The sequence below is a fragment of the Bidens hawaiensis genome, unplaced genomic scaffold (genome assembly GCF_021521415.1).
Source record: "Bidens hawaiensis isolate Kalapana, Puna unplaced genomic scaffold, B.hawaiensis_p1.1 tig00042310_1, whole genome shotgun sequence".
Taxonomy (NCBI): domain Eukaryota; kingdom Viridiplantae; phylum Streptophyta; class Magnoliopsida; order Asterales; family Asteraceae; genus Bidens; species Bidens hawaiensis.
Window position 1 is genome coordinate 20,475 of NW_027505770.1, and position 24,444 is coordinate 44,918.

At 34.3% G+C, this 24,444-nt stretch overlaps 4 protein-coding genes across 7 annotated transcripts; 3 read left to right on the forward strand and 1 right to left on the reverse strand.

The window, feature by feature from the left end:
- The first annotated feature begins 573 nt into the window (after nt 1-573).
- LOC143615238 (vacuolar protein sorting-associated protein 41 homolog) lies at nt 574-7,935 on the forward strand. Its single transcript, XM_077088415.1, has 19 exons — nt 574-861; nt 2,332-2,601; nt 2,684-2,863; nt 2,967-3,227; nt 3,298-3,430; nt 3,496-3,586; nt 3,686-3,788; nt 4,759-4,862; nt 4,938-5,031; nt 5,119-5,284; nt 5,366-5,418; nt 5,509-5,574; nt 5,658-5,858; nt 5,939-6,016; nt 6,093-6,212; nt 6,297-6,377; nt 6,460-6,545; nt 6,638-6,719; nt 7,425-7,935. The coding sequence occupies exons 1-19, from the start codon at nt 628-630 to the stop codon at nt 7,854-7,856; spliced, it is 2,835 nt and encodes a 944-aa protein (XP_076944530.1). The 5' UTR covers nt 574-627; the 3' UTR covers nt 7,857-7,935.
- Nucleotides 7,936-10,664: 2,729 nt separating this feature from the next.
- Nucleotides 10,665-12,746, forward strand: LOC143615228 (uncharacterized). Its single transcript, XM_077088406.1, has 5 exons — nt 10,665-10,909; nt 11,097-11,252; nt 11,354-11,433; nt 11,515-11,564; nt 12,430-12,746. Exons 1-5 carry the CDS (start codon nt 10,733-10,735, stop codon nt 12,546-12,548), a joined length of 582 nt encoding a protein of 193 aa, XP_076944521.1. The 5' UTR covers nt 10,665-10,732; the 3' UTR covers nt 12,549-12,746.
- Nucleotides 12,747-13,469: 723 nt separating this feature from the next.
- On the reverse strand, nt 13,470-15,080 carry LOC143615237 (uncharacterized). Its single transcript, XM_077088414.1, has 2 exons — nt 14,738-15,080; nt 13,470-13,974 (listed from the first exon to the last, which is right to left on the reverse strand). Exons 1-2 carry the CDS (start codon nt 14,897-14,899, stop codon nt 13,561-13,563), a joined length of 576 nt encoding a protein of 191 aa, XP_076944529.1. The 5' UTR covers nt 14,900-15,080; the 3' UTR covers nt 13,470-13,560.
- Nucleotides 15,081-19,350: 4,270 nt separating this feature from the next.
- Nucleotides 19,351-24,034, forward strand: LOC143615227 (uncharacterized). 4 transcript variants are annotated; one of them, XM_077088402.1, is made up of 7 exons: nt 19,351-19,515; nt 22,109-22,149; nt 22,239-22,302; nt 22,386-22,574; nt 23,271-23,342; nt 23,449-23,624; nt 23,724-24,034. In XM_077088402.1, exons 1-7 carry the CDS (start codon nt 19,372-19,374, stop codon nt 23,839-23,841), a joined length of 804 nt encoding a protein of 267 aa, XP_076944517.1. In that variant the 5' UTR covers nt 19,351-19,371; the 3' UTR covers nt 23,842-24,034. The 4 variants fall into 4 exon arrangements, with proteins under 4 accessions (XP_076944517.1, XP_076944518.1, XP_076944520.1 ...); XM_077088403.1 differs by having other exon boundaries at nt 19,417-19,515; nt 22,234-22,302; XM_077088405.1 differs by having other exon boundaries at nt 19,422-19,515; nt 22,098-22,302.
- The last annotated feature ends 410 nt before the right edge of the window (nt 24,035-24,444 follow it).

The window sequence follows — 24,444 nt, forward strand, 5'->3', positions numbered from 1 at the left end:
TAAATTTTTTAGAGAAAAAAGTTTAAGGTGAGATATAAACATTTAAACAAACTTTTAATATTCTGAAAACTTGAATCAAGCTAATGAACTATAAAATTGACGAAATAGGAAAATTTTTTAAAAAAATGTATACTTATAATTTATGTGTGTTGTCTATATATTTATATATTTGTTCATATATAAAATAAATTAAAAATATTCGAGCCGAACCGAACCGAACCGAACCGAACCGAGCAGACATTTGCTCGTTGCTTGGCTCGTTTACAAACCGAATCGAGCAGATTGACTCGTTTACAATCTAGCAAAAAAACGAGCGAGCAGTTTCCGAGCAAGCGGCGAATGAGTTCGAGTGTCGAGCGGTTTGGACGGGCGCTAGGATAATGATTAAAAATCAACGGATATTGAACATTTCGATTATTATCCCTTGTATTTATGGAATTTATGAGAAGAAACAAGTAATATAAAAACAAAAGATGAAAATTCCCAATTACAAATCCCAACTAGAATGGGTTCATTCCGCATGTCCTCTAACAAACTCGAACCCATCCAAACACAAAACTAAACTCGGTCCAGAAAAGCGTATACACCCACCCCCATTTCACCTCTCTCTCTCTCTCTATACCGGCAATGTCTCACCGGAAGCCTTCCGATAATGGAACTGAAGGCGACGATGAACGCGAAGAAGAAGAAGAAGAGAATGAAGAAGAAGATGAGCCGCGGCTTAAGTACCAGAGAATGGGAGGCAACGTGCCGTCGTTGTTATCGAGTGATGCAGCGTCGTGTGTTGCTGTGGCGGAACGCATGATCGCTCTCGGTACTCATGGAGGATCCGTTCATATCCTCGATTTCCTAGGCAATCAGGTATTTAGGTTTTAATTATTTCATTCGATTGAATCGGTTCATTTTGCGGATGTGTTTAGTGTTAGTTTAGGTATTTAGGTTTGGAATTTAGTTATGCGGTAGGTTAATTTAGATAATTGATTGATTGATTGATTGATTAAATGGTTCATAGCTTGATACTAGATCTGAAGCTCAATTTCTATAATATTATACAGTATTGTTGTGGTAGTTATAGTTTTAGTAGAACTGTAGAAACACAGATTGTTTCAATTGAGATCATGCTAGAACAAATACCAGATCAATTGGCAAATGCTAAGTTGCGTTCATATTCTCGATTTCCTCGGGAATCAGGTAAGGTGCTCGTGTTAGGTTTTGGTTTAAATTGAATTGTTTCATCGACTGCATCGGTTATTTATGTGATTTGTTTGGTGTTTAGTGTTGGAATTCAGTTATGCGGTGTGTTGATTTAGGTGATTTTGTTGACTAATTGATTGATTGATTGATCGATTGAATCGTTTTTGTTAGGTTCTGATGTATTTTATCCGATCATATCGGTTAATTTTGCGTATTGTCACGTGTTTAGTGTTAAGAGGTGTTATTGGTTTGGAATTCAATTATTCTGTAGGTTAATCTAGGTAACTTGATTGATTGGTTGAATTGCTGGTGGCTTTATACGAGATCTGAAGCTGAATTTTTGTAATATTCAGTATTGTTGTGACATTCATAGTTTTAGCAGAAGCACAAATTGCTTCAACTGAGATCATGCTAGAATAAATACCAGATCAACTGGAAAATGCTAGATGTCCTAGTTGACTCTTGTATACCTAATTGAATATGATCATTTGGATAATTTGCTGTTATTAATGGATTAGGGCATTAGTCTATGAAGAAAAGAGGACGCGATTGAGACACTTAAGTGTTAAAAGGGATACATTAATGATCAAATCACTCAGATACATGAATGTTGGACATGGATGATGATGTTTATAGGATTATTGTGCAGCCTGTAAGTTTAATTAGGTGATTTTGGACCAATATTCATTTCTTCTCTTCTCCAGATATGGCCACTTCAGGCTTAAAAAACTAAAAAAGTGAACACTAGGATGGCTTGAATAACATTTGTGGTTTATTCTCTCCATCTTAGCTGTATTAGGTCTGCTAGCAACACTGTACATTGCACAACATCCTATATAACGATCACCAATCTTCTTTAGGAATTTGTATATGGAAACCTTATTCATGTGCATCAAGATGACTGAGAACTAAAGTTATGCTTTTACTTTGCTTCATAATTACTGATCAAGTAATGTTGCCAGTTGCAATAACTATCTAATAGAAGCATGCATGTCTTCTGAATGAACGTATAGTTATACACTGTTTTATTTTTGAGTTTTTCTCTATATTCAACATCTCATTTGAGCTCTAATTAATGTTCATATGGATACTATTTTCTTCATATATGAATTTCTATACATCTAATGTTCGTTACAGATTAAGGAATTCCGGGCACATACTGCTGCAGTCAATGATCTTTGCTTTGACTTGGAGGGTGAATTCATTGGAAGCTGTTCTGATGATGGTTCTGTTGTAATCATCAGTCTTTTCACAGATGAGAAACTGAAATTCGAGTATCATCGCCCTATGAAGGCTATTGCACTAGATCCAGATTATGCAAGAAAAGCATCTAGAAGATTCGTTGCTGGTGGTTTGGCTGGAAACTTATATTTTAATGTTAAAAAATGGTTAGGCTACCGTGATCAGGTATTTTGTTCTCCGATTTATCTTTTTTATGTCATTTTGGTTGTCTTTTGAACTAAAAAACAAAACACATCCTTTTGCATAGATTTTACACTCTGGAGAAGGTCCAATACATGCAGTTAAATGGAGAACAAGTTTAATTGCATGGGCTAATGATGCGGGAGTAAAAGTTTATGATGCTGCTAATGATCAACGTGTTACATTTATTGAAAGACCTAAAGGAAGCCCACGGCCCGAGCTTCTTCTTCCTCATTTAGTTTGGCAAGTAAGCAAAACAGTTAACATTTCTGATATTATTACATGACAATAAACTAGTTACTTTTAGCTACTGTATTTAATGTATAAGCCAAGTTGTTTGATGATATCAGGATGATGCTCTTCTTGTTATTGGTTGGGGAACAGCTATAAAAATTGCTTCAATAAAAACTAATCAAGCCAGAGGGGTAAATGGGTCATATAGGCAAATTACAACCTCCAACATGAACCAAGTTGATATTGTGGCATCTTTTCAAACAAGTTATTTCATATCGGGAGTTGCTCCGTTTGGTGACTCTTTGGTTGTTTTAGCTTATATACCCGGAGAAGAAGATGGAGAGAAGGAATTTAGTAGTAGTGTTCCATCACGACAGGTAATTCATTATTATGAGAAATTGAGAAAAATATGAAAAGAAATAATGTGTGTAAATATAATTTAAGCAGGGAAATGCACAAAGACCAGAAGTGCATGTGGTGACATGGAACAATGATGAGCTGGCGACGGATGCGTTACCTGTACTTGGATTTGAGCATTACAAAGCTAAAGATTATTCTCTTGCTCATGTTCCTTTCACAGGTACATGTTCATGCTCATTCCTAGTTATTTCAATAGCACAAGATAATTACATGTTTTAAATGTAGGTAGCAGCTATGCAGGGGGTCAATGGGCAGCTGGTGATGAACCGTTATACTATGTTGTGTCCCCAAAAGATGTAGTTATTGCCAAACCTAGGTAAGTAACAATTCTTCATTTTTTTTTGCAATTGTTTGTCATATGAAGTGTGCTTTTAATAATATTAAATTCAAAATGATAATATGCTTCTGATTGCAGGGATGCAGAAGATCATATTAATTGGCTTCTTCAACACGGATGGCACGAGAAAGCTTTAGCAGCTGTTGAAGCTGGTCAAGGGCGTAGCGAGCTTCTTGACGAGGTATTTTGCTTTAACTTCCTTTAAGTTACAATGTGTTTTGTCTGTTTACATAAAACCTGGGGCTGTAAACGAACCGAACGAGACCTTGTTCATGTTCGTTCGTTAGCATTTATCGGACAAATGAACGGTTCACGAACCCATAACCGAGTAGGTGAGTAGAACTTTATGTTTGTTTTCGATCATTAAGGAAATGATTTTTTTTTGTGTTCGTTCGTTAGTTTGATAAACAGATATAAATGAACATGTATTAATCTGAAACATAAAAATCAACATTATTAAACTCAAGGATTAGACATAATCAAGGCTGTAAAAGTAGGTCTACAAGGCCCGAGTACTCGCCGAGTAATCGATAAAAGGTATGCTGTCGCGGCGCCTTCTTTAACTCCGCTTAGTTACTCGAAATCGATCAGAGGTAGTAAACCTCGGCCAGAATTGGGTCTAGTCGGTTCACTCGAGCCAATTTTGACTTAAAAAAATAAAACATATTTCCTATGTCTATAATATTAAAGAATGAATATTATTTTTTTAATTAATGATTATCAGTTTTTAGAATACCTTAGTATTTAAAGAAGTGTATTATTTATATTGATGTTCACGTATTTTGTTATAAATATTAGTAACTTATGATATTTGACCTGGGAGCGCCTAGCAACTTCTGCAACCATGGACATAATCATATAAAGTTAAGTACCTGACATTACTATTCGAAAATACTTAACCTAATAAACAACAAATTTTATAACCCCTTAATGACCATACAAACATAACCGGACAAGCATTAGCGAGCGTTAACACACGTAAATGAACGAACATAAACGGACACATTACCGAACACAGCCCTGGTAAAATCTATAGTTGTTTAAAGTTACTGAACTCGCCTAGTCATCACCTAGTGTAACAACTGCAGATTTGATCTTTTTAGTACTTATACTTCTCATCTGACAATAACTTATACAAACATATTAATTAGGTGGGGTCAAGATATCTGGATCATTTGATTGTAGAAAGGAAATATGCTGAAGCAGCATCTTTATGTCCCAAAGTGCTACGAGGTTCTGCAACAGCATGGGAGAGGTAGGATCTTATATTCTCTTTAAATGAAATGTTTTTCCTATAAAGTTTATTATTTAAAACGTTTAATATTCACAGATGGGTTTTCCACTTTGCTCATCTCCGTCAGCTTCCTGTTCTGGTTCCATACATCCCAACCGAGAATCCAGTACTGCGTGATACTGCTTATGAGGTATGCAATATAAACTTAATGTATAAACTACACAAATGTCATATTAATTAATTGCTGTCATGGTTTTAATACGTTTAAAAATTGCAGGTTGCTCTTGTGGCTCTGGCAACAATACCGTCATCACATAAGGATCTTTTGTCTGCTGTGAAATCTTGGCCACCTGCAATATACTCTGCATTACCTGTCATCGCAGCAATAGAGCCCCAACTTAGCACGTCATTCATGAGTGATGAACTCAAAGAGGCAAGTGCATGTATTACGACGTGTGCACATTTGAACTATATATTAAGCATACTAAATCTCTCAGATATAATGATATGTTAGGCACTTGCAGTGTTGTATGAAATTGATGGGCAATATGAGAAAGCTTTTGCGATTTATGCTGATGTAAGTGCTCACATATATTGCAATTTATGCTGCGTTGTAACTTGTATATGTCATTAACTTGTTTGCATTTTTTGAAAATCTGTTTTTCAGCTAATGAAGCCAGATATCTTTGAGTTTATCGAGAAGCATAACTTGCATGATGTCATTCGTGAAAAGGTGCGAGAACATTCTTATCTTACATGTTTTTCATCTATTTGTTTGATCAACTGATTTGTGAATGTTCTATGTATTATCTACAGGTGGTCCAGCTAATGCAGATTGATCATAAACGTGCGGTTTCACTGTTAGTTCAATACAGGGACATAATTACCCCCGCTGAAGTTGTTTCCCAGCTTCTGGCTTCAAAAACACAGTGTGATTCCAGATATTATTTATATGAGTATTTGCATTCACTATTCGAAGTTAATCCTCATGCTGGCAGAGATTTTCATGACATGCAGGTGTCATGTTTTATTCAAAGGTTACATTATGTTTTTCATATATATATTCTTTTGTAATTAATGATATTTTTTTTCTTCAGGTGGAGCTTTATGCAGAATATGATCAAAAAATGCTACTTCCATTTCTTCGTAGTAGTCAGCATTATATGCTCGAAAAGGTTTAGTAACATTAATGTCTATGATTTTTTGCATTTCATATTTTATTTTTTGACGCTAACAAAAGGTGAATTTTAGGCATATGAAGTTTGCATTAACAAAAATCTACTAAGTGAGCAAGTTTTCATTCTCGGAAGAATGGGAAACACGAAACAAGCACTTGCTGTTATTATCGACAAACAAGGGGATATAGAAGAGGTTCCTGAATTTTAAATTATTAATTTATTATTGACAAATGTGTTGATTGTATTTGAGAAAGTGATATAATATATTTTTTTTCAGGCGGTAGAATTTGTCAGTATGCAACATGATGACGACTTGTGGGAAGAACTTATTAGACAGTGCATTAATAAACCCGAAATGGTAATATTAAATCTTAAAACCTTACAGATTGTTATATTTAAAAGATTAGATTAAAAATAATATAAACATCGGTTTTTGTTAGGTTGGTGTATTGTTAGAGCATACTGTCGGCAATCTTGACCCCCTTTATATAGTCAACATTGTACCTAATGGTTTGGAAATCCCTCGGTTAGTATTAAATTTTTAGTTATTGCTTACTTTGATGTTATTAATCGTCAGATGCATTTATATTTTGGATTAATTTGATCCGTTAATTTCAGGCTGAGGGATCGTTTAGTCAAGATTATCACAGATTACAGAACCGAAACTTCTCTGAGACACGGTTGTAATGATATACTCAAGGTATTGGTTTTGTTATCATACTTAACAAGTTAACATTATTATATTATCGAGTTAAGTGTCATTTTCATACCTGAGGTTTGGCCAACTAGGCAACTTTAGTATCTTTTTTAAATTTCTTGCAAATCAACGCCCGATGTTTCCAAAATCATGCTATTTTAGTACTTTTCGTCAACCCTGTCTGTTTTTTCGTTAAGCCAGGGGTAAAATAGTAATTTTTTATTTTTCATTTATTTTAAGTTTTTAACCCTGTGGTAAAAAAATAAATAAACCGAACTACTTTTTTCAACAAAAATATACGAACCGAACCACATTAAAAAAAAACAAAACATACGTTGAATTATTTTTTAAACGATAATAAAAGAATCGAACCACGTGTTTTACAAAAATAATCGATCCGTACTGCTTTTTTTTAAAAAGTGGCTCGTTTGTTTACTTTTGTTAAAATAAGTGGTTGGGTCATTTATTTTGTTAAAAAAGTAGTTTGGTTAATTTATTTTTTACCACGGTGTTAAAATAAATGAGAAATAAAAACAAAATTACTATTTTAGTACTAAAATAGCATATGATTTTGGTAACGTCAGCTGTTGATTTGCAAAAAATTGTACTAAAGTTGCTTAGTTAGCCAAACCTTATGTACGAAAATGACACACTTAACTCTAATATTATCATTGAAATATTGTTAATCTGTTAATGTGATATTGTCAGGCGGACATCGTCAACCTTTTGGTAAAATATTACAAAGAAGCAAGACGAGCAATATACCTCAGCAATGAAGAAACAGAATCACGTTCCAACATGAACGATGGAAATAATCCAATGGAGCGAGCGCCTGTGCTAAAATCCATGGACGCCAAATCAAAAACCCGAGCGGGTGGAAGATGTTGCATATGTTTCGACCCCTTGTCGATACAAGGTGCATCCGTTATGGTGTTCTTTTGTTGTCACGCATACCACTTGCATTGTTTAATGGATTCCACTAATAGTATTACTACCAAAAAGGGGTCGGGAGTTGCGTCTGGCAACTCATATACTAATGGGGATTATATGGAGGACGAAGAAGATGAAAATGACCAAGATACCCCTTCGGGTGGCTCTCGGATGCGATGCGTGTTGTGTACCACTGCCGCTGCCGGTTGATTTAGTTTGTGGATGTGTTTGTTGTTCTTTTATTCATGGTTGTGGTAGTGCTTGTATATTATGTATTGGTGTTATTTAATGGTGAGAAAATGAGGCTTTTTGTTTGTTGTTTTAATTTGAGAGATGGACTCTGTCAGAAGCTGTTGATGTGTTTATGGACGTTAATACTATATGATAATATTCTTGAATCATTTACAGGTAAAACAGATTACATGTAAATATTCATGTGTTCGTCGTAACTAAACCCGACATGTTTGTTTTTTCTGTTCATGTGTCGGTGCAGTTTGGCTATTAGTCATTCGAATTTATAATCGTTGGTTTCATGATAATTCTTTGCTGTGATGGATCGGGTTTTGTTATAAATGGTTTATGTTTTGTTTGTTATAAGCGAAACGGTTCAGTTTATTTGGTTACTCTTTGTAACTTTAATCTCATTTCAGTTAGTAAATCTAATTGTCTAGATGTGTAACATGTAACGATATTTTATAAGATCACGTGTAATTGTCTAACTTTACAACTCTCCCACTACACATGAACAACGAATCTGCAAGTTATATTTGTCTTTTAGATGGGCGAGCATTGATTGGTATTCAGGGTGCAAATTTATATTTGTTAATTTTCTTTTATTAGTTTCAAGTCCGTTTGCTTTAGTTGGTGGTTGCTTGTTTTAATCTTCTTTGTACTTTTCAGGCTTCTTGCTTCTTGCATGAGGTTATTTTGTTTTTCTATATTATATAAATTGACTTTTCAAAAAAATAAAAAAAATCTATCTTTCGTTTCTCTTTTTAAAAATATTGAAGTCATAATCGAGCTAAGAAACCGTTATTTCTTATGTTTAAATTGTCTAAAATATTGCTTTGCCATCAACGACAAAGATTATTCTATAATTAAGGAATAAACTGTCCTATGTTACAAGGCCCTAATACACACAACCAGAGAAACAACTATAAATCCTACACAAAAATCTATTCCACTAAAACTAAACATATGAATTTCAAAAATGAGACAAACATCATTTCTGATACTAACCTTGATCTCCATGCTCCTAGTAACATTTGCTACCGCAACGGGTACCACTAGACCACGATTAAGCATTTTGAACGAAAAGGCCGATTATTATCCGAAGGGCGTGCCCCTTACACCCGATTTTGTGTTCTATAACTATACACAAACTCTTGATCATTTCAACTATAAGCCCGAAAGTTACATGACTTTCCAACAACGGTATATAGTTAATTCCAAATATTGGGGCGGGTCCAATAGGAGTTCTCCAATCTTTGTTTATATGGGTGCTGAGGTAGATGTTACTATCGAACTGTCTGTGGCGGGATTCTTTCCGATCCTTGCTTCGCAGTTCCATGGTCTCTTGGTGTATATAGAGGCAAGTCTTTTAAATACAAGTTTCATTAAACAACATAGAAGGCCAGACGATTCACTATATAAAAACATAATACAAAATAATGTCTGATTTGTAGCATCGATACTATGGGATTTCAATGCCATTTGGATCGAAAGAGGAAGCATATAAGGATGCCAATAGTCTTGGATTCTTTAGTTCGGAACAAGCCTTAGCAGACTATGCTCAAATAATCCTTAATCTTAAACAATACTTATCTGCTATAAATTGTCCCGTTATAGTTGTTGGAGGATCCTATGGTGGAAGTAAGTTCTATTCAGAGGTCTAAACTAAACAAGTTCGGCTCGTTTATTATTTGTTTCATTATATTTACATATAACTATTTTTTATATATACTTACGAACGTAATTTATTTTTTTTGGGTTTAGTGTTAGCCTCGTGGTTTGTTTTGAAATATCCACACATAGCATATGGTGCATTGGCAGTATCTGCCCCAATTCTCTACTTTAAGGATCTCACTCCTGAAAATGGTTATGCTCTAGTGGTGTCTAATGATTTTAATGTAAGGGAACAAAACAATTAACTTAGATATATTATATTATTATGTGGAGATATCATTGATATAACGTTTAATGCACAGAGTACAAGCGAGACTTGCTACAAAACCATTAAAGATTCTTGGGCTGAAATTGATAGAGTTGCTGCTCAACCCAATGGGCTTTTGGCCCTTTCTCAATTATTCAACACTTGTTTGTAAGTTTAGTTGCTACATGGCTACATTACATTAGAGTACACAAAAAAACCCGAACCTGAAAAAAAATCTTGGAATCGGGTTTTTACTACCGAACCTCTACCCGGTCTATCCGTAGGATATAGATAGGATATACATTCAAGTACCAAAACCCATACCCGGAACTGGACCTGATTTGCATCCGGTAATACCCGAAAACCGGAAGCAGGTTTTCCAATGTCCGAAATCAGGTTTTAAAAAATACCTGAAAAATACATAAAAAATTACCCAAAAAAGGGCAACCCCTTAAAAAACCCAATATGTACCAAAAAATACCCGAAAATAAGGTTTTTTCAATATCCATAAATAAGGTATTCAAATACTCGGTTTTAAAATACCCGGTTCTATACCGACCCGAACCCGGTGCATAGGATGTGGTTTTTAAAGACAATATATGGACCAGAATCTAAACCGGGTATGGCTAATACCCGACTTCCCAATACCCGAACCTGGTTCCATACCCGGAACCGGGTATCAGAAAAACCCAATTTGTGCACCTCTACATTACATCCTTGAATAATCTTCCAATATTATCTTTCAAAAATTATTTTGTAAGTTTATTTGCTACATTACACTTGCTTGTATGGGTTTCGCATTCAACAATCATCGAATATTATTTATCAACATTGTTAGTATGTTTATTCTCAAATTTTTATATATTTTTTTCGCCGAAGACCATTAAACACATCACAGGAGCTCAAGGACGATTTGGAGTATCTGTATAATGGTATGGCTCAGTATAACAGAGATAATTCCCTATACACGTTTTGCAATGCATCTGATACAACCGATAATGAGGAATATATTCTCAATAAAATCACGGCTGGATACAATGCGGTTCGTGGACAAAGTTGTAAACAAGTTTTCCCTTATAGTCTAAGCAAAGATTTCGGATGGGATTGGCAGGTAGACATGTTGAGAGTTATATTGAATATTATCTAAGCCTTAACTCTTTTTAATCGTATATTATAATATACTTATAATTTTTTTCATCGATATATAACTATAAGTATGTTATGCATGATTAAAAATGTTGCATATATCAGTAACTTATGTTTGACGTAATTTGACACCCCATTTGTGTTTTATGTAGTCGTGTACCGAAATGGTTATGCCAATGGGACGTGGTGACAATGAGACGATGTTTCAAGCGAAGCCGTTCGATATGGCTAACTTTACAAGAGAATGTGAGCAAGTGTTTGGTGTTACACCAAGACCTTACTGGGCACCAATAGAGTTTGGAGGCCATGTAAATTAACATTTTATTATTATTATTATTACTATTACTATTACTATTATTATTTCTTTGTTGAACTTGCTTTAGAAGTTATAGATTTATATGTCTTGCAGGATATTAAAAATGTGGTGAACATGTTTGCAAGTAACATTATATTTTCTAATGGATTACAAGATCCATATAGCTCAGGAGGGTAAGAAACATGATTTGTTTTGTACATTTATTTGGTTATAATATTATTTGTAACTAATTAAATGAATTATTTAAATGACAGAGTTCTTCAAAACATATCGGACACTATAGTTGCTATTTATACACAAGAAGGTATCAAAACAAGTTTTATTTAATTTTTTCCCCATTTTGTGGTATCACCGATGTTGTAAAACTCGTTAAGCGCTAGTCGGGCGATGAGGTAGGAACTAGCGATTAATCTGATTAAATTTACATGTAACTTTTTAAAATTATGACCAATTTTGACTAGGGGTGCAAACGAGCCGAGCCGCTCGTGAGCCACTCGAGATCGGCTCGTGAAAAAGCGTGATCGAGCTGAGCTTAATCAAGCATGAGCCCGAGCATAAAAGTAAGCTCGTTTAATAAACGAGCCCGAGCTTCACTTATCGAGCTCGAGCCGGCTCGCGAGCTTAAACGAGTTTGTCATTAATTTTTTTTAATATATATAGTTAATAATTATTAATTTATATATATATATATATGTGTGTGTGTGTGTGTGTATGATGAAAAAAATAACCAAATATAACTAAATAATATGTATTACTATACATAAACTTATAATTAAAAGAATTGTATAAAAATAATAATAAATATATAAAAATTAATTAATAAATAGTAAACGAGCCGAGCCCGAGCCAAGCTTGAGCTTGGAAATCTACTCACGAGCCAAGATCAAGCTCGAGCTCCGTTTAAGTTAAACGAGTTGAGTTCGAGCCTTGTCAAGCTCGGGCTTTGGTCGGCTCGTTCACACCCTAAATTTCGACCAAATACGGATTAATCGGCGACTAGTCGGTCGGGTACCAACTAGCGATTAATCAGGGATTAATCGACGCCTAGACGAGATTTTTACAACCATGGGTATAAGTGATGTGACAAGCGGAGTAGCGTAGCAACTAACAAGCAAAAAAGACTACAATCATATTATTAATTGTATGTGTTGTGTGGAAATGATAATTAGGTCATCATTGCTGGGATTTGCATACTCCAATGGATAGTGATCCAGAATGGTTGATTGCACAAAGATTGGAAGAGATTAAAGTCATAGAAGGATGGCTAGCAATGTCCTCACATCCTTGATATTAATATTGTCCCACAAGATGCATATTATTTTGTTTCATAAATATAAAAGTTTGGAGCCTAACACAAAAACACATGTCCTTGAATAGTTAAGTCTTGTAAGCACAAAAATTATAAACTTCAACATCCCAAAAGGATGAACATTAACAAGATGATGGAGAACCTGAAAGAATTAAAACAAGTGTTTTAAAAACATGTTCGTACTGGTCAGTTGAACCGGTAAAACCAGAGCCCGGTATTTTTGGGCGGTTTGCTAGAACATCAAACCAACGTTTTTTTTTTCTAAAATACTAGTTTAAGCTGGCATAACGGTTTTAAGCCCCAGACATTTTGCGGTCCGTATTTTAAAACAAATACTTTTAACCTAGCGTTTAATATTAAAACGAGTAAACTTTTGGATTGTTTTTTGAAAATCGAGTGCTTTTGGGTTATTATTTTTAATTATGGATTAACTTTTGGATTATGTTTTATGATGGAATCATATACTTTTGGACTATTTTTTGAGTTGAAGTTGCATTTATATGAAATTACAAGGTAAGCTTTTCAAGCTGGTTTAACCGGTTATACCATTTTTTAACCCAATCCAATACAAGTTAAAAATCGGTTTTTAAAACATTGATTAAAAGTATAAATTTTACTTAATATGGATAATTATATTTATCATAACTCTTATAATACTATAATTAGTAGGATTTTGATCAAATAAAAATAACTTTTATCGTGAGGAGTGTACAAATAACTAGCGTAATTATGTTAACACTAGAGTAATTATTGATTATTATTACAGTCTCACTTTTGAACTAGATTAATTATTACTACACTATATTATTTTTTATAACATAATTACTCTAGTTCAAAACTGTAATTACTCTAGTTGTTTATATGTTTAGTATGTTGATTTTATTTGTACAGGATCTCACCACATAATTAGTATATAGTGACGGTAATAAAAAACTATTAAAAATCAAGAACTTACATTTGTCAACAAGGCGGATGCGATGCGATAGCAAGTTCACTTATTATCACATTGGATCTTCAAACGATCCGCCATAACACCCATGCTAGCTTCAGCCTCAGCGCACAAACTATTAAAACTTACTTGCAACTTAGCCCAATGCGACGCAGGCAGCTTTGTGACTACTCCTTCAATCTTCCGCAGCATTGAAATTGCATGACCAGTATCTTTAAACCCTTTCTTGAACCGCTCTTTGATGCGTGTCATCCGTTCAATATGACACTTCACATTTGTGTCAACTTCAACTTGCTTGTGCTCAGTTTCCGTATGGTTCTTCAAAGGCTCCTTGCGTTTCTTCACACGAGTTGTTTTTGTTTTTGGTTCACTATTTTTTTTCCACTGATCTAGTAGCGCCTGCAATTCTCGCATAAGGTTTCGTGCTGATGCAACATTCATCGCAGCTCTAGCCTCCTGCATGGATCAGATAATAAGCATGAAACATATACATAATCTTCATTTGGTTCACTTTAAATAAAACATAACCGAGGCCGTCTCTGAGAATCCCTTAAAATTTCAAGGCTCGGGACGAGTAAAAAATAAAGAGCACCTAAGGAAACATTTTAATTATGTGATAAATAATGTGACAATTATACCAATCAGGTTGCATTTCCAAAGCCCAATACGTACCAAAGCAAATAATAATATTAATAATAATAATAATAATAACAATAATATAATAATAATAATAAAAATAATATAATAATAATAACAATAATATAATAATAATAATAATAATAATAATAATAATAATAATAATAATAATAAACAAATTACTAAATGGCCCATCAAGGCCGGCTATGAGGCAGGGACGGGGGACCGACCCCAGCCCCGACACCTCGATATGCCCGAATTTTATTTTTTTAATAAAATTATATATGTTTTTTGGGAAAAATATATATATGCATTCGTATTTCGTAATGTTTAAACCCAATTACTCAACTAATTTAACGCCTAAATTTTTTTTCGCTTTCGGCCCAAATTTTTTTTCACAATTCTCGGAGACGGCCCTGGTTCCATGGACTAGCACGTTTTCCATTAAACCAATGAGTCATTTTGAAGGATTTTGTTTATATAATTTTTTTTAACAATTATGGGTTTCTCGGGAGACTGGGCACCATCCCTTTGGGCCGGCCCTGAACAAAGCAGAGTAATAAGTAAAATGTATGGAAGATACCTCATACGAAACCAGTGTGAAGGTGGCACATTGAGAACTATCCAGTAAATAGTTTTTGACTTCAGTAGACATGGTTATTTCCAGCTCGGTAGCATCAGCTTGATAAATCTTTAAACTCTTTAAGTTGGTAAATGGAGAAGGATGATGCGAGATTAGTCCCATTGATGAAGAAAGAAGCTGTAAATAATGCCAAAAGGAATCATGTATACAATCTCACTATACCTCTTTTAAATGCTGTAAACGAACCAAACGTTCAGCGAACAGTTGAACCGTTCGTTTAGGTTCGTTCGCTTAATAAAAGAACGAACATGAACAAGAAATTACGTTCGATTAGTTAAACAAACGAACATGAACCAAGCCCCCGCTCGTTCAGTTGTGTTCGTGAACGTTCGTTTGTATATGTTGCTCTGAAAGTTTTTCGTATTTATTTATTGATTATATCTTAACATTATATATTATTTAATTTATAACCCCTAACATAAAATAGGAAACCATATTCTCACATTATTTTTGCATTATTCCCATTTCCTTCCTCATTATTCACATTGACGAATACATCGATCTCAACTCTAGGTCCCCCGATTTTATTTGTGTTCGTGAACACATTCATTTCCTTAATGAACGAACACAAACATAAAATCTCGTTCGTTAAGTGTTCATGAACACAATATTTCTTTAACAAACGAACATGAACAAGGGCTTGTTCATGTTCGTTCGGTTCGTTTACAGCCCTACTTTTATTTGTTTTGGCAATCTTATGTATATATCCACTGTTGGTATCAAAAATGTTCGTTAGATCAAATTAAACATTAAGGAGCAATACCAGCATACCTCGACAAGTTCCAAGTTAAGTGTAAGAAATTTGACACTACGGAGCTGTTGAAGCAGACAAACAATTTTACGCGTATAATCCTCATATTTAAAGTAATATTGAATACATAGTCTCCAAATGAAGGTCAGCTGAAACCTTCAGAGGCCAAGCATCACTCTTATCTTTATCAACTTTATAACGCAAGGAGACAAGGTTCGGTGCGGAAGCCAAATGTATCCTTGACGAATTTATTATCGTGAGATTCTTAAGTTGAGGTGTAACCACCTTGACACGCTCAGAACAATCAAGTGTTAGATAAGATAATCCATCATGGCATATACTGATATCATGCATATGATAGTCATCGTTCGTTAGTTTACAATCATTTAAGGCGAGATTTTTCAAGTTTGCACAACTGGAGAAAAGACGAGCACACGTTTCAGTCGTATTGTCATCAAAAAATGAGGTCATATTCTCATCAAACAATGCGACACACACGAGATTCAATGTTTCTAAAGCTGGAAGGTCCCAAGTAGGCGTAGTGTCTGTAACCATAACCAGACAAAGTGAGACATTTGTTTGGATTGCTTGTTTAATGCCAATAAAAGACAAGATTTTATGAATAAGATCATCTGGCAAGTTGCTTAGTCTATCGCGTTCAATACTTCGTCTAGTTTTACGACGCCTAGCCATTCCCAAAGACATAAGAATCTTGTTACAACACAACACAAATAAAACACAAAGTGTGAGCACAGTAAAGAATAAGCAAAACTCCAAACAAATGAAACTGGGAACATAACAATTTGTGGTAATAAGACCAGGCCTGTAAATGAACCAAACGTTCGGTGAACCGTTCGGCGAGAAGTTCGTTTATATTCGTTTAGAACACAAAATTTGTGTTCATTTAATTAAACGAACGAACATGAACACATGTTTCGTTCATTCATTCATGTTTGTTTATTCATGTCCGTTTATTCATGTTCCTATATGTTCGTTTATGTGTTAATAGTGAATAATTTAATATTAGTTCAGTGAGTCATCTACTTAAAGGTTTTATATTTGTTCATTTAAGTGTGTTCATTTTCATTTGTTCATATATAAGTTCGTTTGTCTTTGTTTAGTTATATTCATTTATGTTCGTGAACTATTTGTTTAGACATTAAACAAACAAACATAAACGAACACGAGCATGTTCAATTTCTAAATAAACGAACATGAACAAAAAATATGTGTTAGATTAAGTGTTCGTGTTTGTGTTCGTTTAAAGTTAATTGAACGAACACGAACATGCCCTTGTTCGTGTTCGTTCGGTTCGTTTACGGGCCTAAATAAGACCGTGTGTCATTTCAAAGAAAAACAGATCATGCATCATTCAAAATCTTTTATTTTTTAAAAAATCCAACTATATATATCATTAAAAAGCAAAGTTTACATCGATACAGAAGGCAAACGGGCAACTAGCTGCGCCGCTAGCCCTTTTCGGATAGCAAAAGTCTAGGGGCGTGCACGGTTCGGTTATTAGCCTCCACCGTATTAACCAATCGGTTGTTCAGTTAATTGGTTCGGTTAATAACCAAAATCAAACTTGGGCTAAAACATTTACTTAAAATTACATAAAATGGATGCATAAATACATGAATCGGAGGTATAAAAACTAGAAATATATGAAAATACGAATGATTCGATTCGGTTCGGTTAATTTCGGTTAACCGAGAGTAAAAAAAATAATCAATAACCGCTTTTCGGTTAAGTTCAGTTAGGTTCGTCAGTTTTTGTTTCAATTATTGCTCACCAAGTCGTTTAAAATAACATTCATATAAAGTGGGGTCATACAGTATACTCATACATTACTATTCATGACTCGCCAGACACGACTAAGTATCTATGCAACCTTGATCTTATCTGTTAATTAGTTGGGATGAGTGTGAAAATGTGGCAATGCAAATGCATATTAATTATACCTGAAAACCCTAAATCTGGTTTAGGTGTGGTCGAATGCCGGCGTGTTCGTGTTTACTACTTACTAGTATGCTTCTTTAATATAAGTTTTAAAACAAAGAGTAAACTACGTTTTTCGTCATGTGTCGTGTCTAAATCTGTAATTTTAGTCTAATAGTTTTAAATTTGTGATTTTCGTCTATGTGGTTTCATTTCACTTGTAACTAAATCCGACTATACTAACCCCGTTAAACTTTTTCTTTAAACTCATCAGCGTGCCATCACGTAACGGGCAGTTTTGTCTTTTTTTTTTCTCCCAAAATACTCCTCAATCCTAATTCGCAAGCCGAGGGGTACACTGATGGGTTTAACAACAAAATTTAATAGTTTAACAGGGTTTGTGGGATCGGGTTTAATTGCAAGTGAAAAGAAAACACATGGACGAAAAGCGCAAATTTGAAACTATTGGACTAAAATCGCATATTTAGACAAACCACAAGGACGAAAACCGCAGTTTACTCTAAAATAAACTAGGTAACCACTCGGGGTCGATTGGTGTCGATTAGGTTTGTAACAGTAATGAGTAATGACTATAAACTCAAAAGAATAAATAATAAGCATAATAGTTTAACATTCGTATAACTTATGATAAAGAAAAACCAATTAGTCGGTTGGTTGGCAAAACTCACGTGGTGCGACTGAGAGTGAAAGTCGACACACATTCGGCCAGTGTCTAGATAGCTCATACCAACCAATATTATTCATATGCCACAATGACTTTTCTGATTGTTATTTAGTTGCTCAAGTTAAGACATCCCAGATAGTCACCCATTATGAGATAGTTCCTACACAGATACGTTTAGTTGTGGAGTTCTTATCCATATGTGATGCGTTAAAACATGTTGTGATAGTTCTTATGTAACATTCGTTATGGACCTAACATGTCTCTTTAATCCAAATGTGAGATTTCTATATATGTTACAAGTAACCTTAGTGTTTATTGTTTTAAAAATCAATTGAGAATGATAAAATTAATGTCTATGAGCAAATTATATATCTACTTAACAGGATTGGACCACGTGGCGGATGTGGTGATGTTATATCATTCTCTTTTGTTTTAAAATATGTCATTTGTTTTTTGAGGCTTACTAATTAATGTTTACGATTCAACATGGTACCGTTGATGGCAACCAAATTCAAGTTAGTTCACCCCCATAACATGCAAGTTTATATGTATATATATGTTAATGTTGGATTTTGCCATATCCTAATTTAGTTGTTTGTTTAGTTCATGTTCACTAAACAATACCAAACATATTCGCGTCTATTCACAGCCACACGGTGCAAGTTTTAACATCCGACTACACGTTTTTTAAATATTTTTTTCTTTATCATAGGTATACGAGTGTTAGTACTATTACGGGTGTTTACTAATCAATATCAACTGAATTTGTCTCGCTGTGTTACCACAATGCGACGGGTTTTGTGCTAATTAGTAATTACATCATTTCACATTATTCGAAAAAGTGGAGGGCAAAAAACCCGGTTTCATACCCGGTCCTACCTGACCCGCGGTTACAAACTAGGTTTTGATTCCTCAGAAAAATCGTACCCTGACTCACTGGAAGTCTGGAACCAGTCCCACTTATATCCAATTAAAACACAGACCCGACCCGGCTAAAACCGGATGAAAACTCAAACCGGTAACTATCTAATTATACCTGACCCGATTCTTGAATTTTGTTGATCATAACCAGAACCGAATATATTGTCGATGAATTAACAGGCCAACCCGACCCAAGTATAATATCCGGATCCTGCTTCATTCAAAACCCTGCATCACTTCACACACCAACTCATCATCATCATCATCGCCGTAGAGAAGATGTTGAGGTTGAAGCAGCTGACGTCATACAGATCTACAGTTACTCTCACCTCTCGGCTGTTATTTACTAATGAAGATAAATCAATTTTACCGAATAATATTCCATCACGGTTAACCTCTAACCGCTTTCTCGATTTCTATCAGGTTAATTATTATCATTTGATTACGCATTTATCCCCAAATTTCAAACCCTAGGCATTTAATAATCTTGCATTTATCGAATTTCATCGATTAGACTTACGAGAGCTCTACCTCGCCTCGGCTCGTTTATTATTTATTAATAAATAATAAGGTTATATACATCTTTAGTTTTTTTTTATATATATAGTTTTTAGTTACTGTTGGTGCAAACGAGCCAAGCCCGAGCTCGACCAGGCTCGAGCTCGGCTTCTTTCACTTACACAGAGCTCGAGCTCGGCTCGTTTCGAGCTCTATTTCCAAAGCTCGAGCTCGGCTCGTAAGTAGATTTTAAAGCTCAAGCTCGGCTCTGGCTCGGCTCATTTACCATTTATTAGTTATTTTTTAAATAATATAATTATTTGTATATATTTTTTTCTATTATATTTTTCTGTATAAATAATATATATCATTTAGTTATTTTTATTTATTTATTTATAACATTATATATATATATGTATATATTAATAATTATTAAATATATATTTTAAAAAATTATTTAACTGACAGGCTCGTTTAGGCTCGCGAGCCGGCTCGAGCTCGATAAGTGAAGCTCGGGCTCGGGCTCGTTTATTAAACGAGCTTACTTTTAGGCTTGAGCTCGGGCTCGATTAAGCTCGGCTCGTTCGAGCTTTTTAACGAGCCGATCCGGAGTAGCTCGCGAGCAGCTCGGCTCGTTTGCACCCTTAGACTTATTAACTTATAATATTTATGCATAACATAATGTATATTATTTAGTTATAGTTTTATGGACGGTAAGTATATTTAATTCAATAAGTAGAAGTTGTATGTATAATATTAATAGGCTCGATTAGGCTTGCGATCCAGCTCGAGCTCAATTAATGAAGCTCGGGCTCGTTTATTAAACAAGCTTTTTTTATGGCTTAGACTCGAGCTTTTAATGGTTTATTTATTATCAAATAATAAGTTTATATACATTTTTAGTTTTTTTATATATACTTTTTAGTTATTAACTTATAATATTTATGTATAACATAATGTATATTCTTTAGTTATAGTTTTATGGACGGTAAGTATTATTATATAAATATATATTTAATTCAATAAGTAGAAGTTGTATGTATAATAGGCTCGATTAAGATTGCAAGCCAGCTCGAGCTCAAATGCTCAATCAGTGGAAGCTTGGGCTCGTTGATTAAACAAGCTAATTTTAAGGCTTGAGCTCGTTTAAGCTCGCCTTGATTCATTTCAAGCTTTTAACGGGCCGATCTCAAGTAATGTAGCCTGATTTTTAGTTATAATGTTTATGTGTAACATAATGTATATTATTTAGTTATTTTTAATTATAGTTTTATGGATAGTAAATAATATTATATAAATATGTATTTATCTCAATAAATTGAAGTCTTATATATGATAGGCTCGATTAGGCTTGTGTACTAGCTGAGCTCTAGCAGTGAAACTCACACTTGGGCTCGTTATTAAACAAGCTTTTTTTAAGGTTTGAGCTCGTTTAAGCTCGGTTCAGTTCGAGCTTTTAACAAGCCGATATCAGTAATGAAGCCTGATTTGAATGCAGCTCAACTCGAGCTTTTAACGGTTATTATGTTGCAAAAGTGAATTTCATCGTTTGAAATCGTTCAGACTTACGAGAGCTCTACCTCAGCTCGTTTGTTATTTATTAATAAATAGACTTACGAGAGCTCTACCCCAGCTCGTTTGTTATTTATTAATAAATATAATAAATTGATATACATTTTTTAGTTTTAATGTTTATGTGTAACATTATGTATATTATTTAGTTAATTTTTTATGGTAGTTATATGGATAGTAAATCATATTAATGAAGTATAAACTTAATTCATTAAATTAAAGTTATATATGTAATAGGCTGATTTAGGCTCGAGAAGCTCGGGCTCGTTAGTTAAACAAGCTTAGTTTAAGGTTCGAGCTCGTTTAAGCTCGGCTCAATTCGAGCTTTAATTATTTTTATATACATTTTATGTTTAGTTATTGTTATTATAATATTATGTATAGTAAATATTATTATATAAATATATATTTGTTTATCTCAGTAAATTAAAGTTATATATATGATAGGCTCAATTAGTGAAGCTCACGCCCAGGCTTGTTTATAAAACAAGCTTGTTTTAAGGTTTGAGCTCGTTTAAGCTTGGCTCGATTCGAGCTTTTAACGAGCTGCTCTTGAGTAATGAAGCCTTGATTTGAATGCAGCTCAACTCAAGCTTTTAACGGTTATTATGTTGCAAACAAGCCGAGCCTGAACACGATTAGGCTCCAGCTTGGCTCATCTATAGACTTACGAGAGCGAGAGCTCGCTAATTGGTAATTTGGTATCGTGAGCCAGCTTGAGCTCGATAACTCGATAAGTGGAGCTCGTTTTTTTTTAGGCTCGCGAACCAGCTCGGGCTTGGGCTCGTTTATTAAACAATCGTGTATTAAGGCTCGAGCTCGTTTAAGCATTGCTCGATTTTAGCTGTAAATGAGACAATCTCGAGTAGCTCATGAGCCGGCTCGGCTCGTTTGCACTTTGCACCACTAGTACTTGCAATTTTAATGAAGCTTAGTTTGAATGCAGCTCGGAAATAAGGATGCGATCGAGAAAGAGCGTGCTCGACTGTAAGTTTTAGGATTTAGTGTTTGATAACTGTAATTTGTTCTTGAGTGGATCATATTGGTTAATTTTTGTTTTGTGTGATTTAGGGCAGTAAAGATGAGATGAATAGAGGATATTTTGCTGATATGGCAGAACTCAAAGAACATGGTGGTAAGGTAAGTTGTTTCTTTAATAATATATGCAGATTATATGAACTCTTTACGGATTATAGTTTATCGAATGTATACACATTACACAGATTGCTACAGCAAATAAGATTATCATTCCAGCAATGACCGCTGTGAAGTTTCCTCAGCTAGAAGCCAATTCTTCAAATGGCAAATGTTTCAAATTACCAATAACTACTTATGGAACCGACACAGAATCAATGAAGGATGAAATCCCGAAAGCTACTTTGATGTGTCTTTCGTTTCGAGCAACCTCCCAGGTTTCAATTTCATTTCATTTCTCATCAATTTAGTATAAGGAATTATGTTGATCTGTGTTACATGATATTAAATATGTTTTTTAATACATGTTAATTGTATCATAGCTAATAATAAACCTGCTAGAGAGAGATTGTTTATATGCAAATTTCTGGATTGTCGCATATGTATATGAAATGTGAATTATAGTATGATGTAAAGTTTATAACTTGGAATATATATTGCATATATTGAAATTAGGGGTGCAATGAGCCAGGTCCGAGCTCGACTAGGCTAGAGTCTGGCCTATTTTGTTTTATGGGAGCTCGAGATCAGCTTGTTAGTCTTTTTGTCAAGCTCTAGCTGATCTTGGGCTTGACTCGTATACATTTTATTTATTAGTTTGTATACATTTTTAAATGTTTTTATAATTGTTTTGATATAGTCTGTTTATATATACATATGTACATATATATTATTTAGTTATTTTTATCCTAATTTCATATATAATAAATATTATTATATAAATGTATATTTAATACATTAACTAAAAATCATATAAATAATAGGCTCGTTTAGGCTCGCGAGCCAGCTCGAGCTCGATAAGTGAAGCTCGGGCTCGATCTCTTTTAAGCTCAGCTCGTCCGAGCCAATCTTGAGTAGCTCACGAGCCGGCACTGCTCGTTTGCACCCCTAGTTGAAATGTCATCTTTTTACAGGCAATGACTGATTCTTGGAGTGCTCCCTTTATTGAAGCTTTCAAAGACTCAAATAAAGTTCGGTTATATGAGGTATTATGACTTATGAGTTTTTGCATATTCTTTATAGAAATTTATGTTTTCTTGCATATTTTAATTTTTATTTTTATAGAGATTACAAGTTTTTTTTGTGTTTCAGATATCATTCATTGAATCATGGCTGTTATCTTTAACCCCAATAAAGAAGCTTTTACTTATGATGCTAAATAAGTCAAAACCCGAGGAAAATAGCTTGTTGCATAAACAAATCGCGTATGCATTCGGAGATCATTATTACTTTAGAAAAGAGCTAAAAATACTCAACCTTCTAACGGGGTATCAATATTTTTATCTACATCTTTCTACTTTAGTTATGAAATATGAAAAATATCATTCGTTTTTTAATAAACTTCTGTTATCGTTTATGATCTACAGTTACATGTTCTTGCTGGATAAATTTGGTAGAATACGTTGGCAAGGGTTTGGCAATGCGACACCCGATGAATTGTCTTCACTTCTATCGTGCGCGTCACTTTTGCTTGAAGAAGAATAATGGTAACAAAAGTTTTGTAATTCTTTTTTAAGAGATTGTTATAATAAAAAGAAAACATGTCTGCTTAACATGTCATGGTTTAGATTTTGGAACCATGGACTTCAACATCTAAGATAGTAATATATCTGGTTGCCTTGTAAGTCAAAACTGAGAAAACAATTTTTTGCTAATGTTTATGTACCATTGTATCCGTTCATTGTCAAAAGGCGTGTAAATTGTGAAGTCTATCGAGTATGTGCAATAGAGATGCATAACTACGCCATTTGACCTTGTTTTTAATCATCACGCCGAGTCTTTTACACAATTTTACACAATGCTCATACAATGAGTCTTTGATCCTTGTGTTTAGCTTCGACTCACTTCCCCATCATCCGAACAATCAACAACTTTTAAATTATAAATGAACGTATATTCAGTCGACTGTTTGTGAATCATTTGGGTGGAGGGAATGGGTGAAGTCTTGTTCGCGAGCGTTCGTTTTTGTTCGCAAGCGTTCGTTTATCTTTCTACGTTTAAAAGGGAATGTTAAGATAAACGCGGGTAAAATAATAAAAATCTCTTTGTATACAAGACACATGATCCACTTGCTAAGGAGAGCTCTGA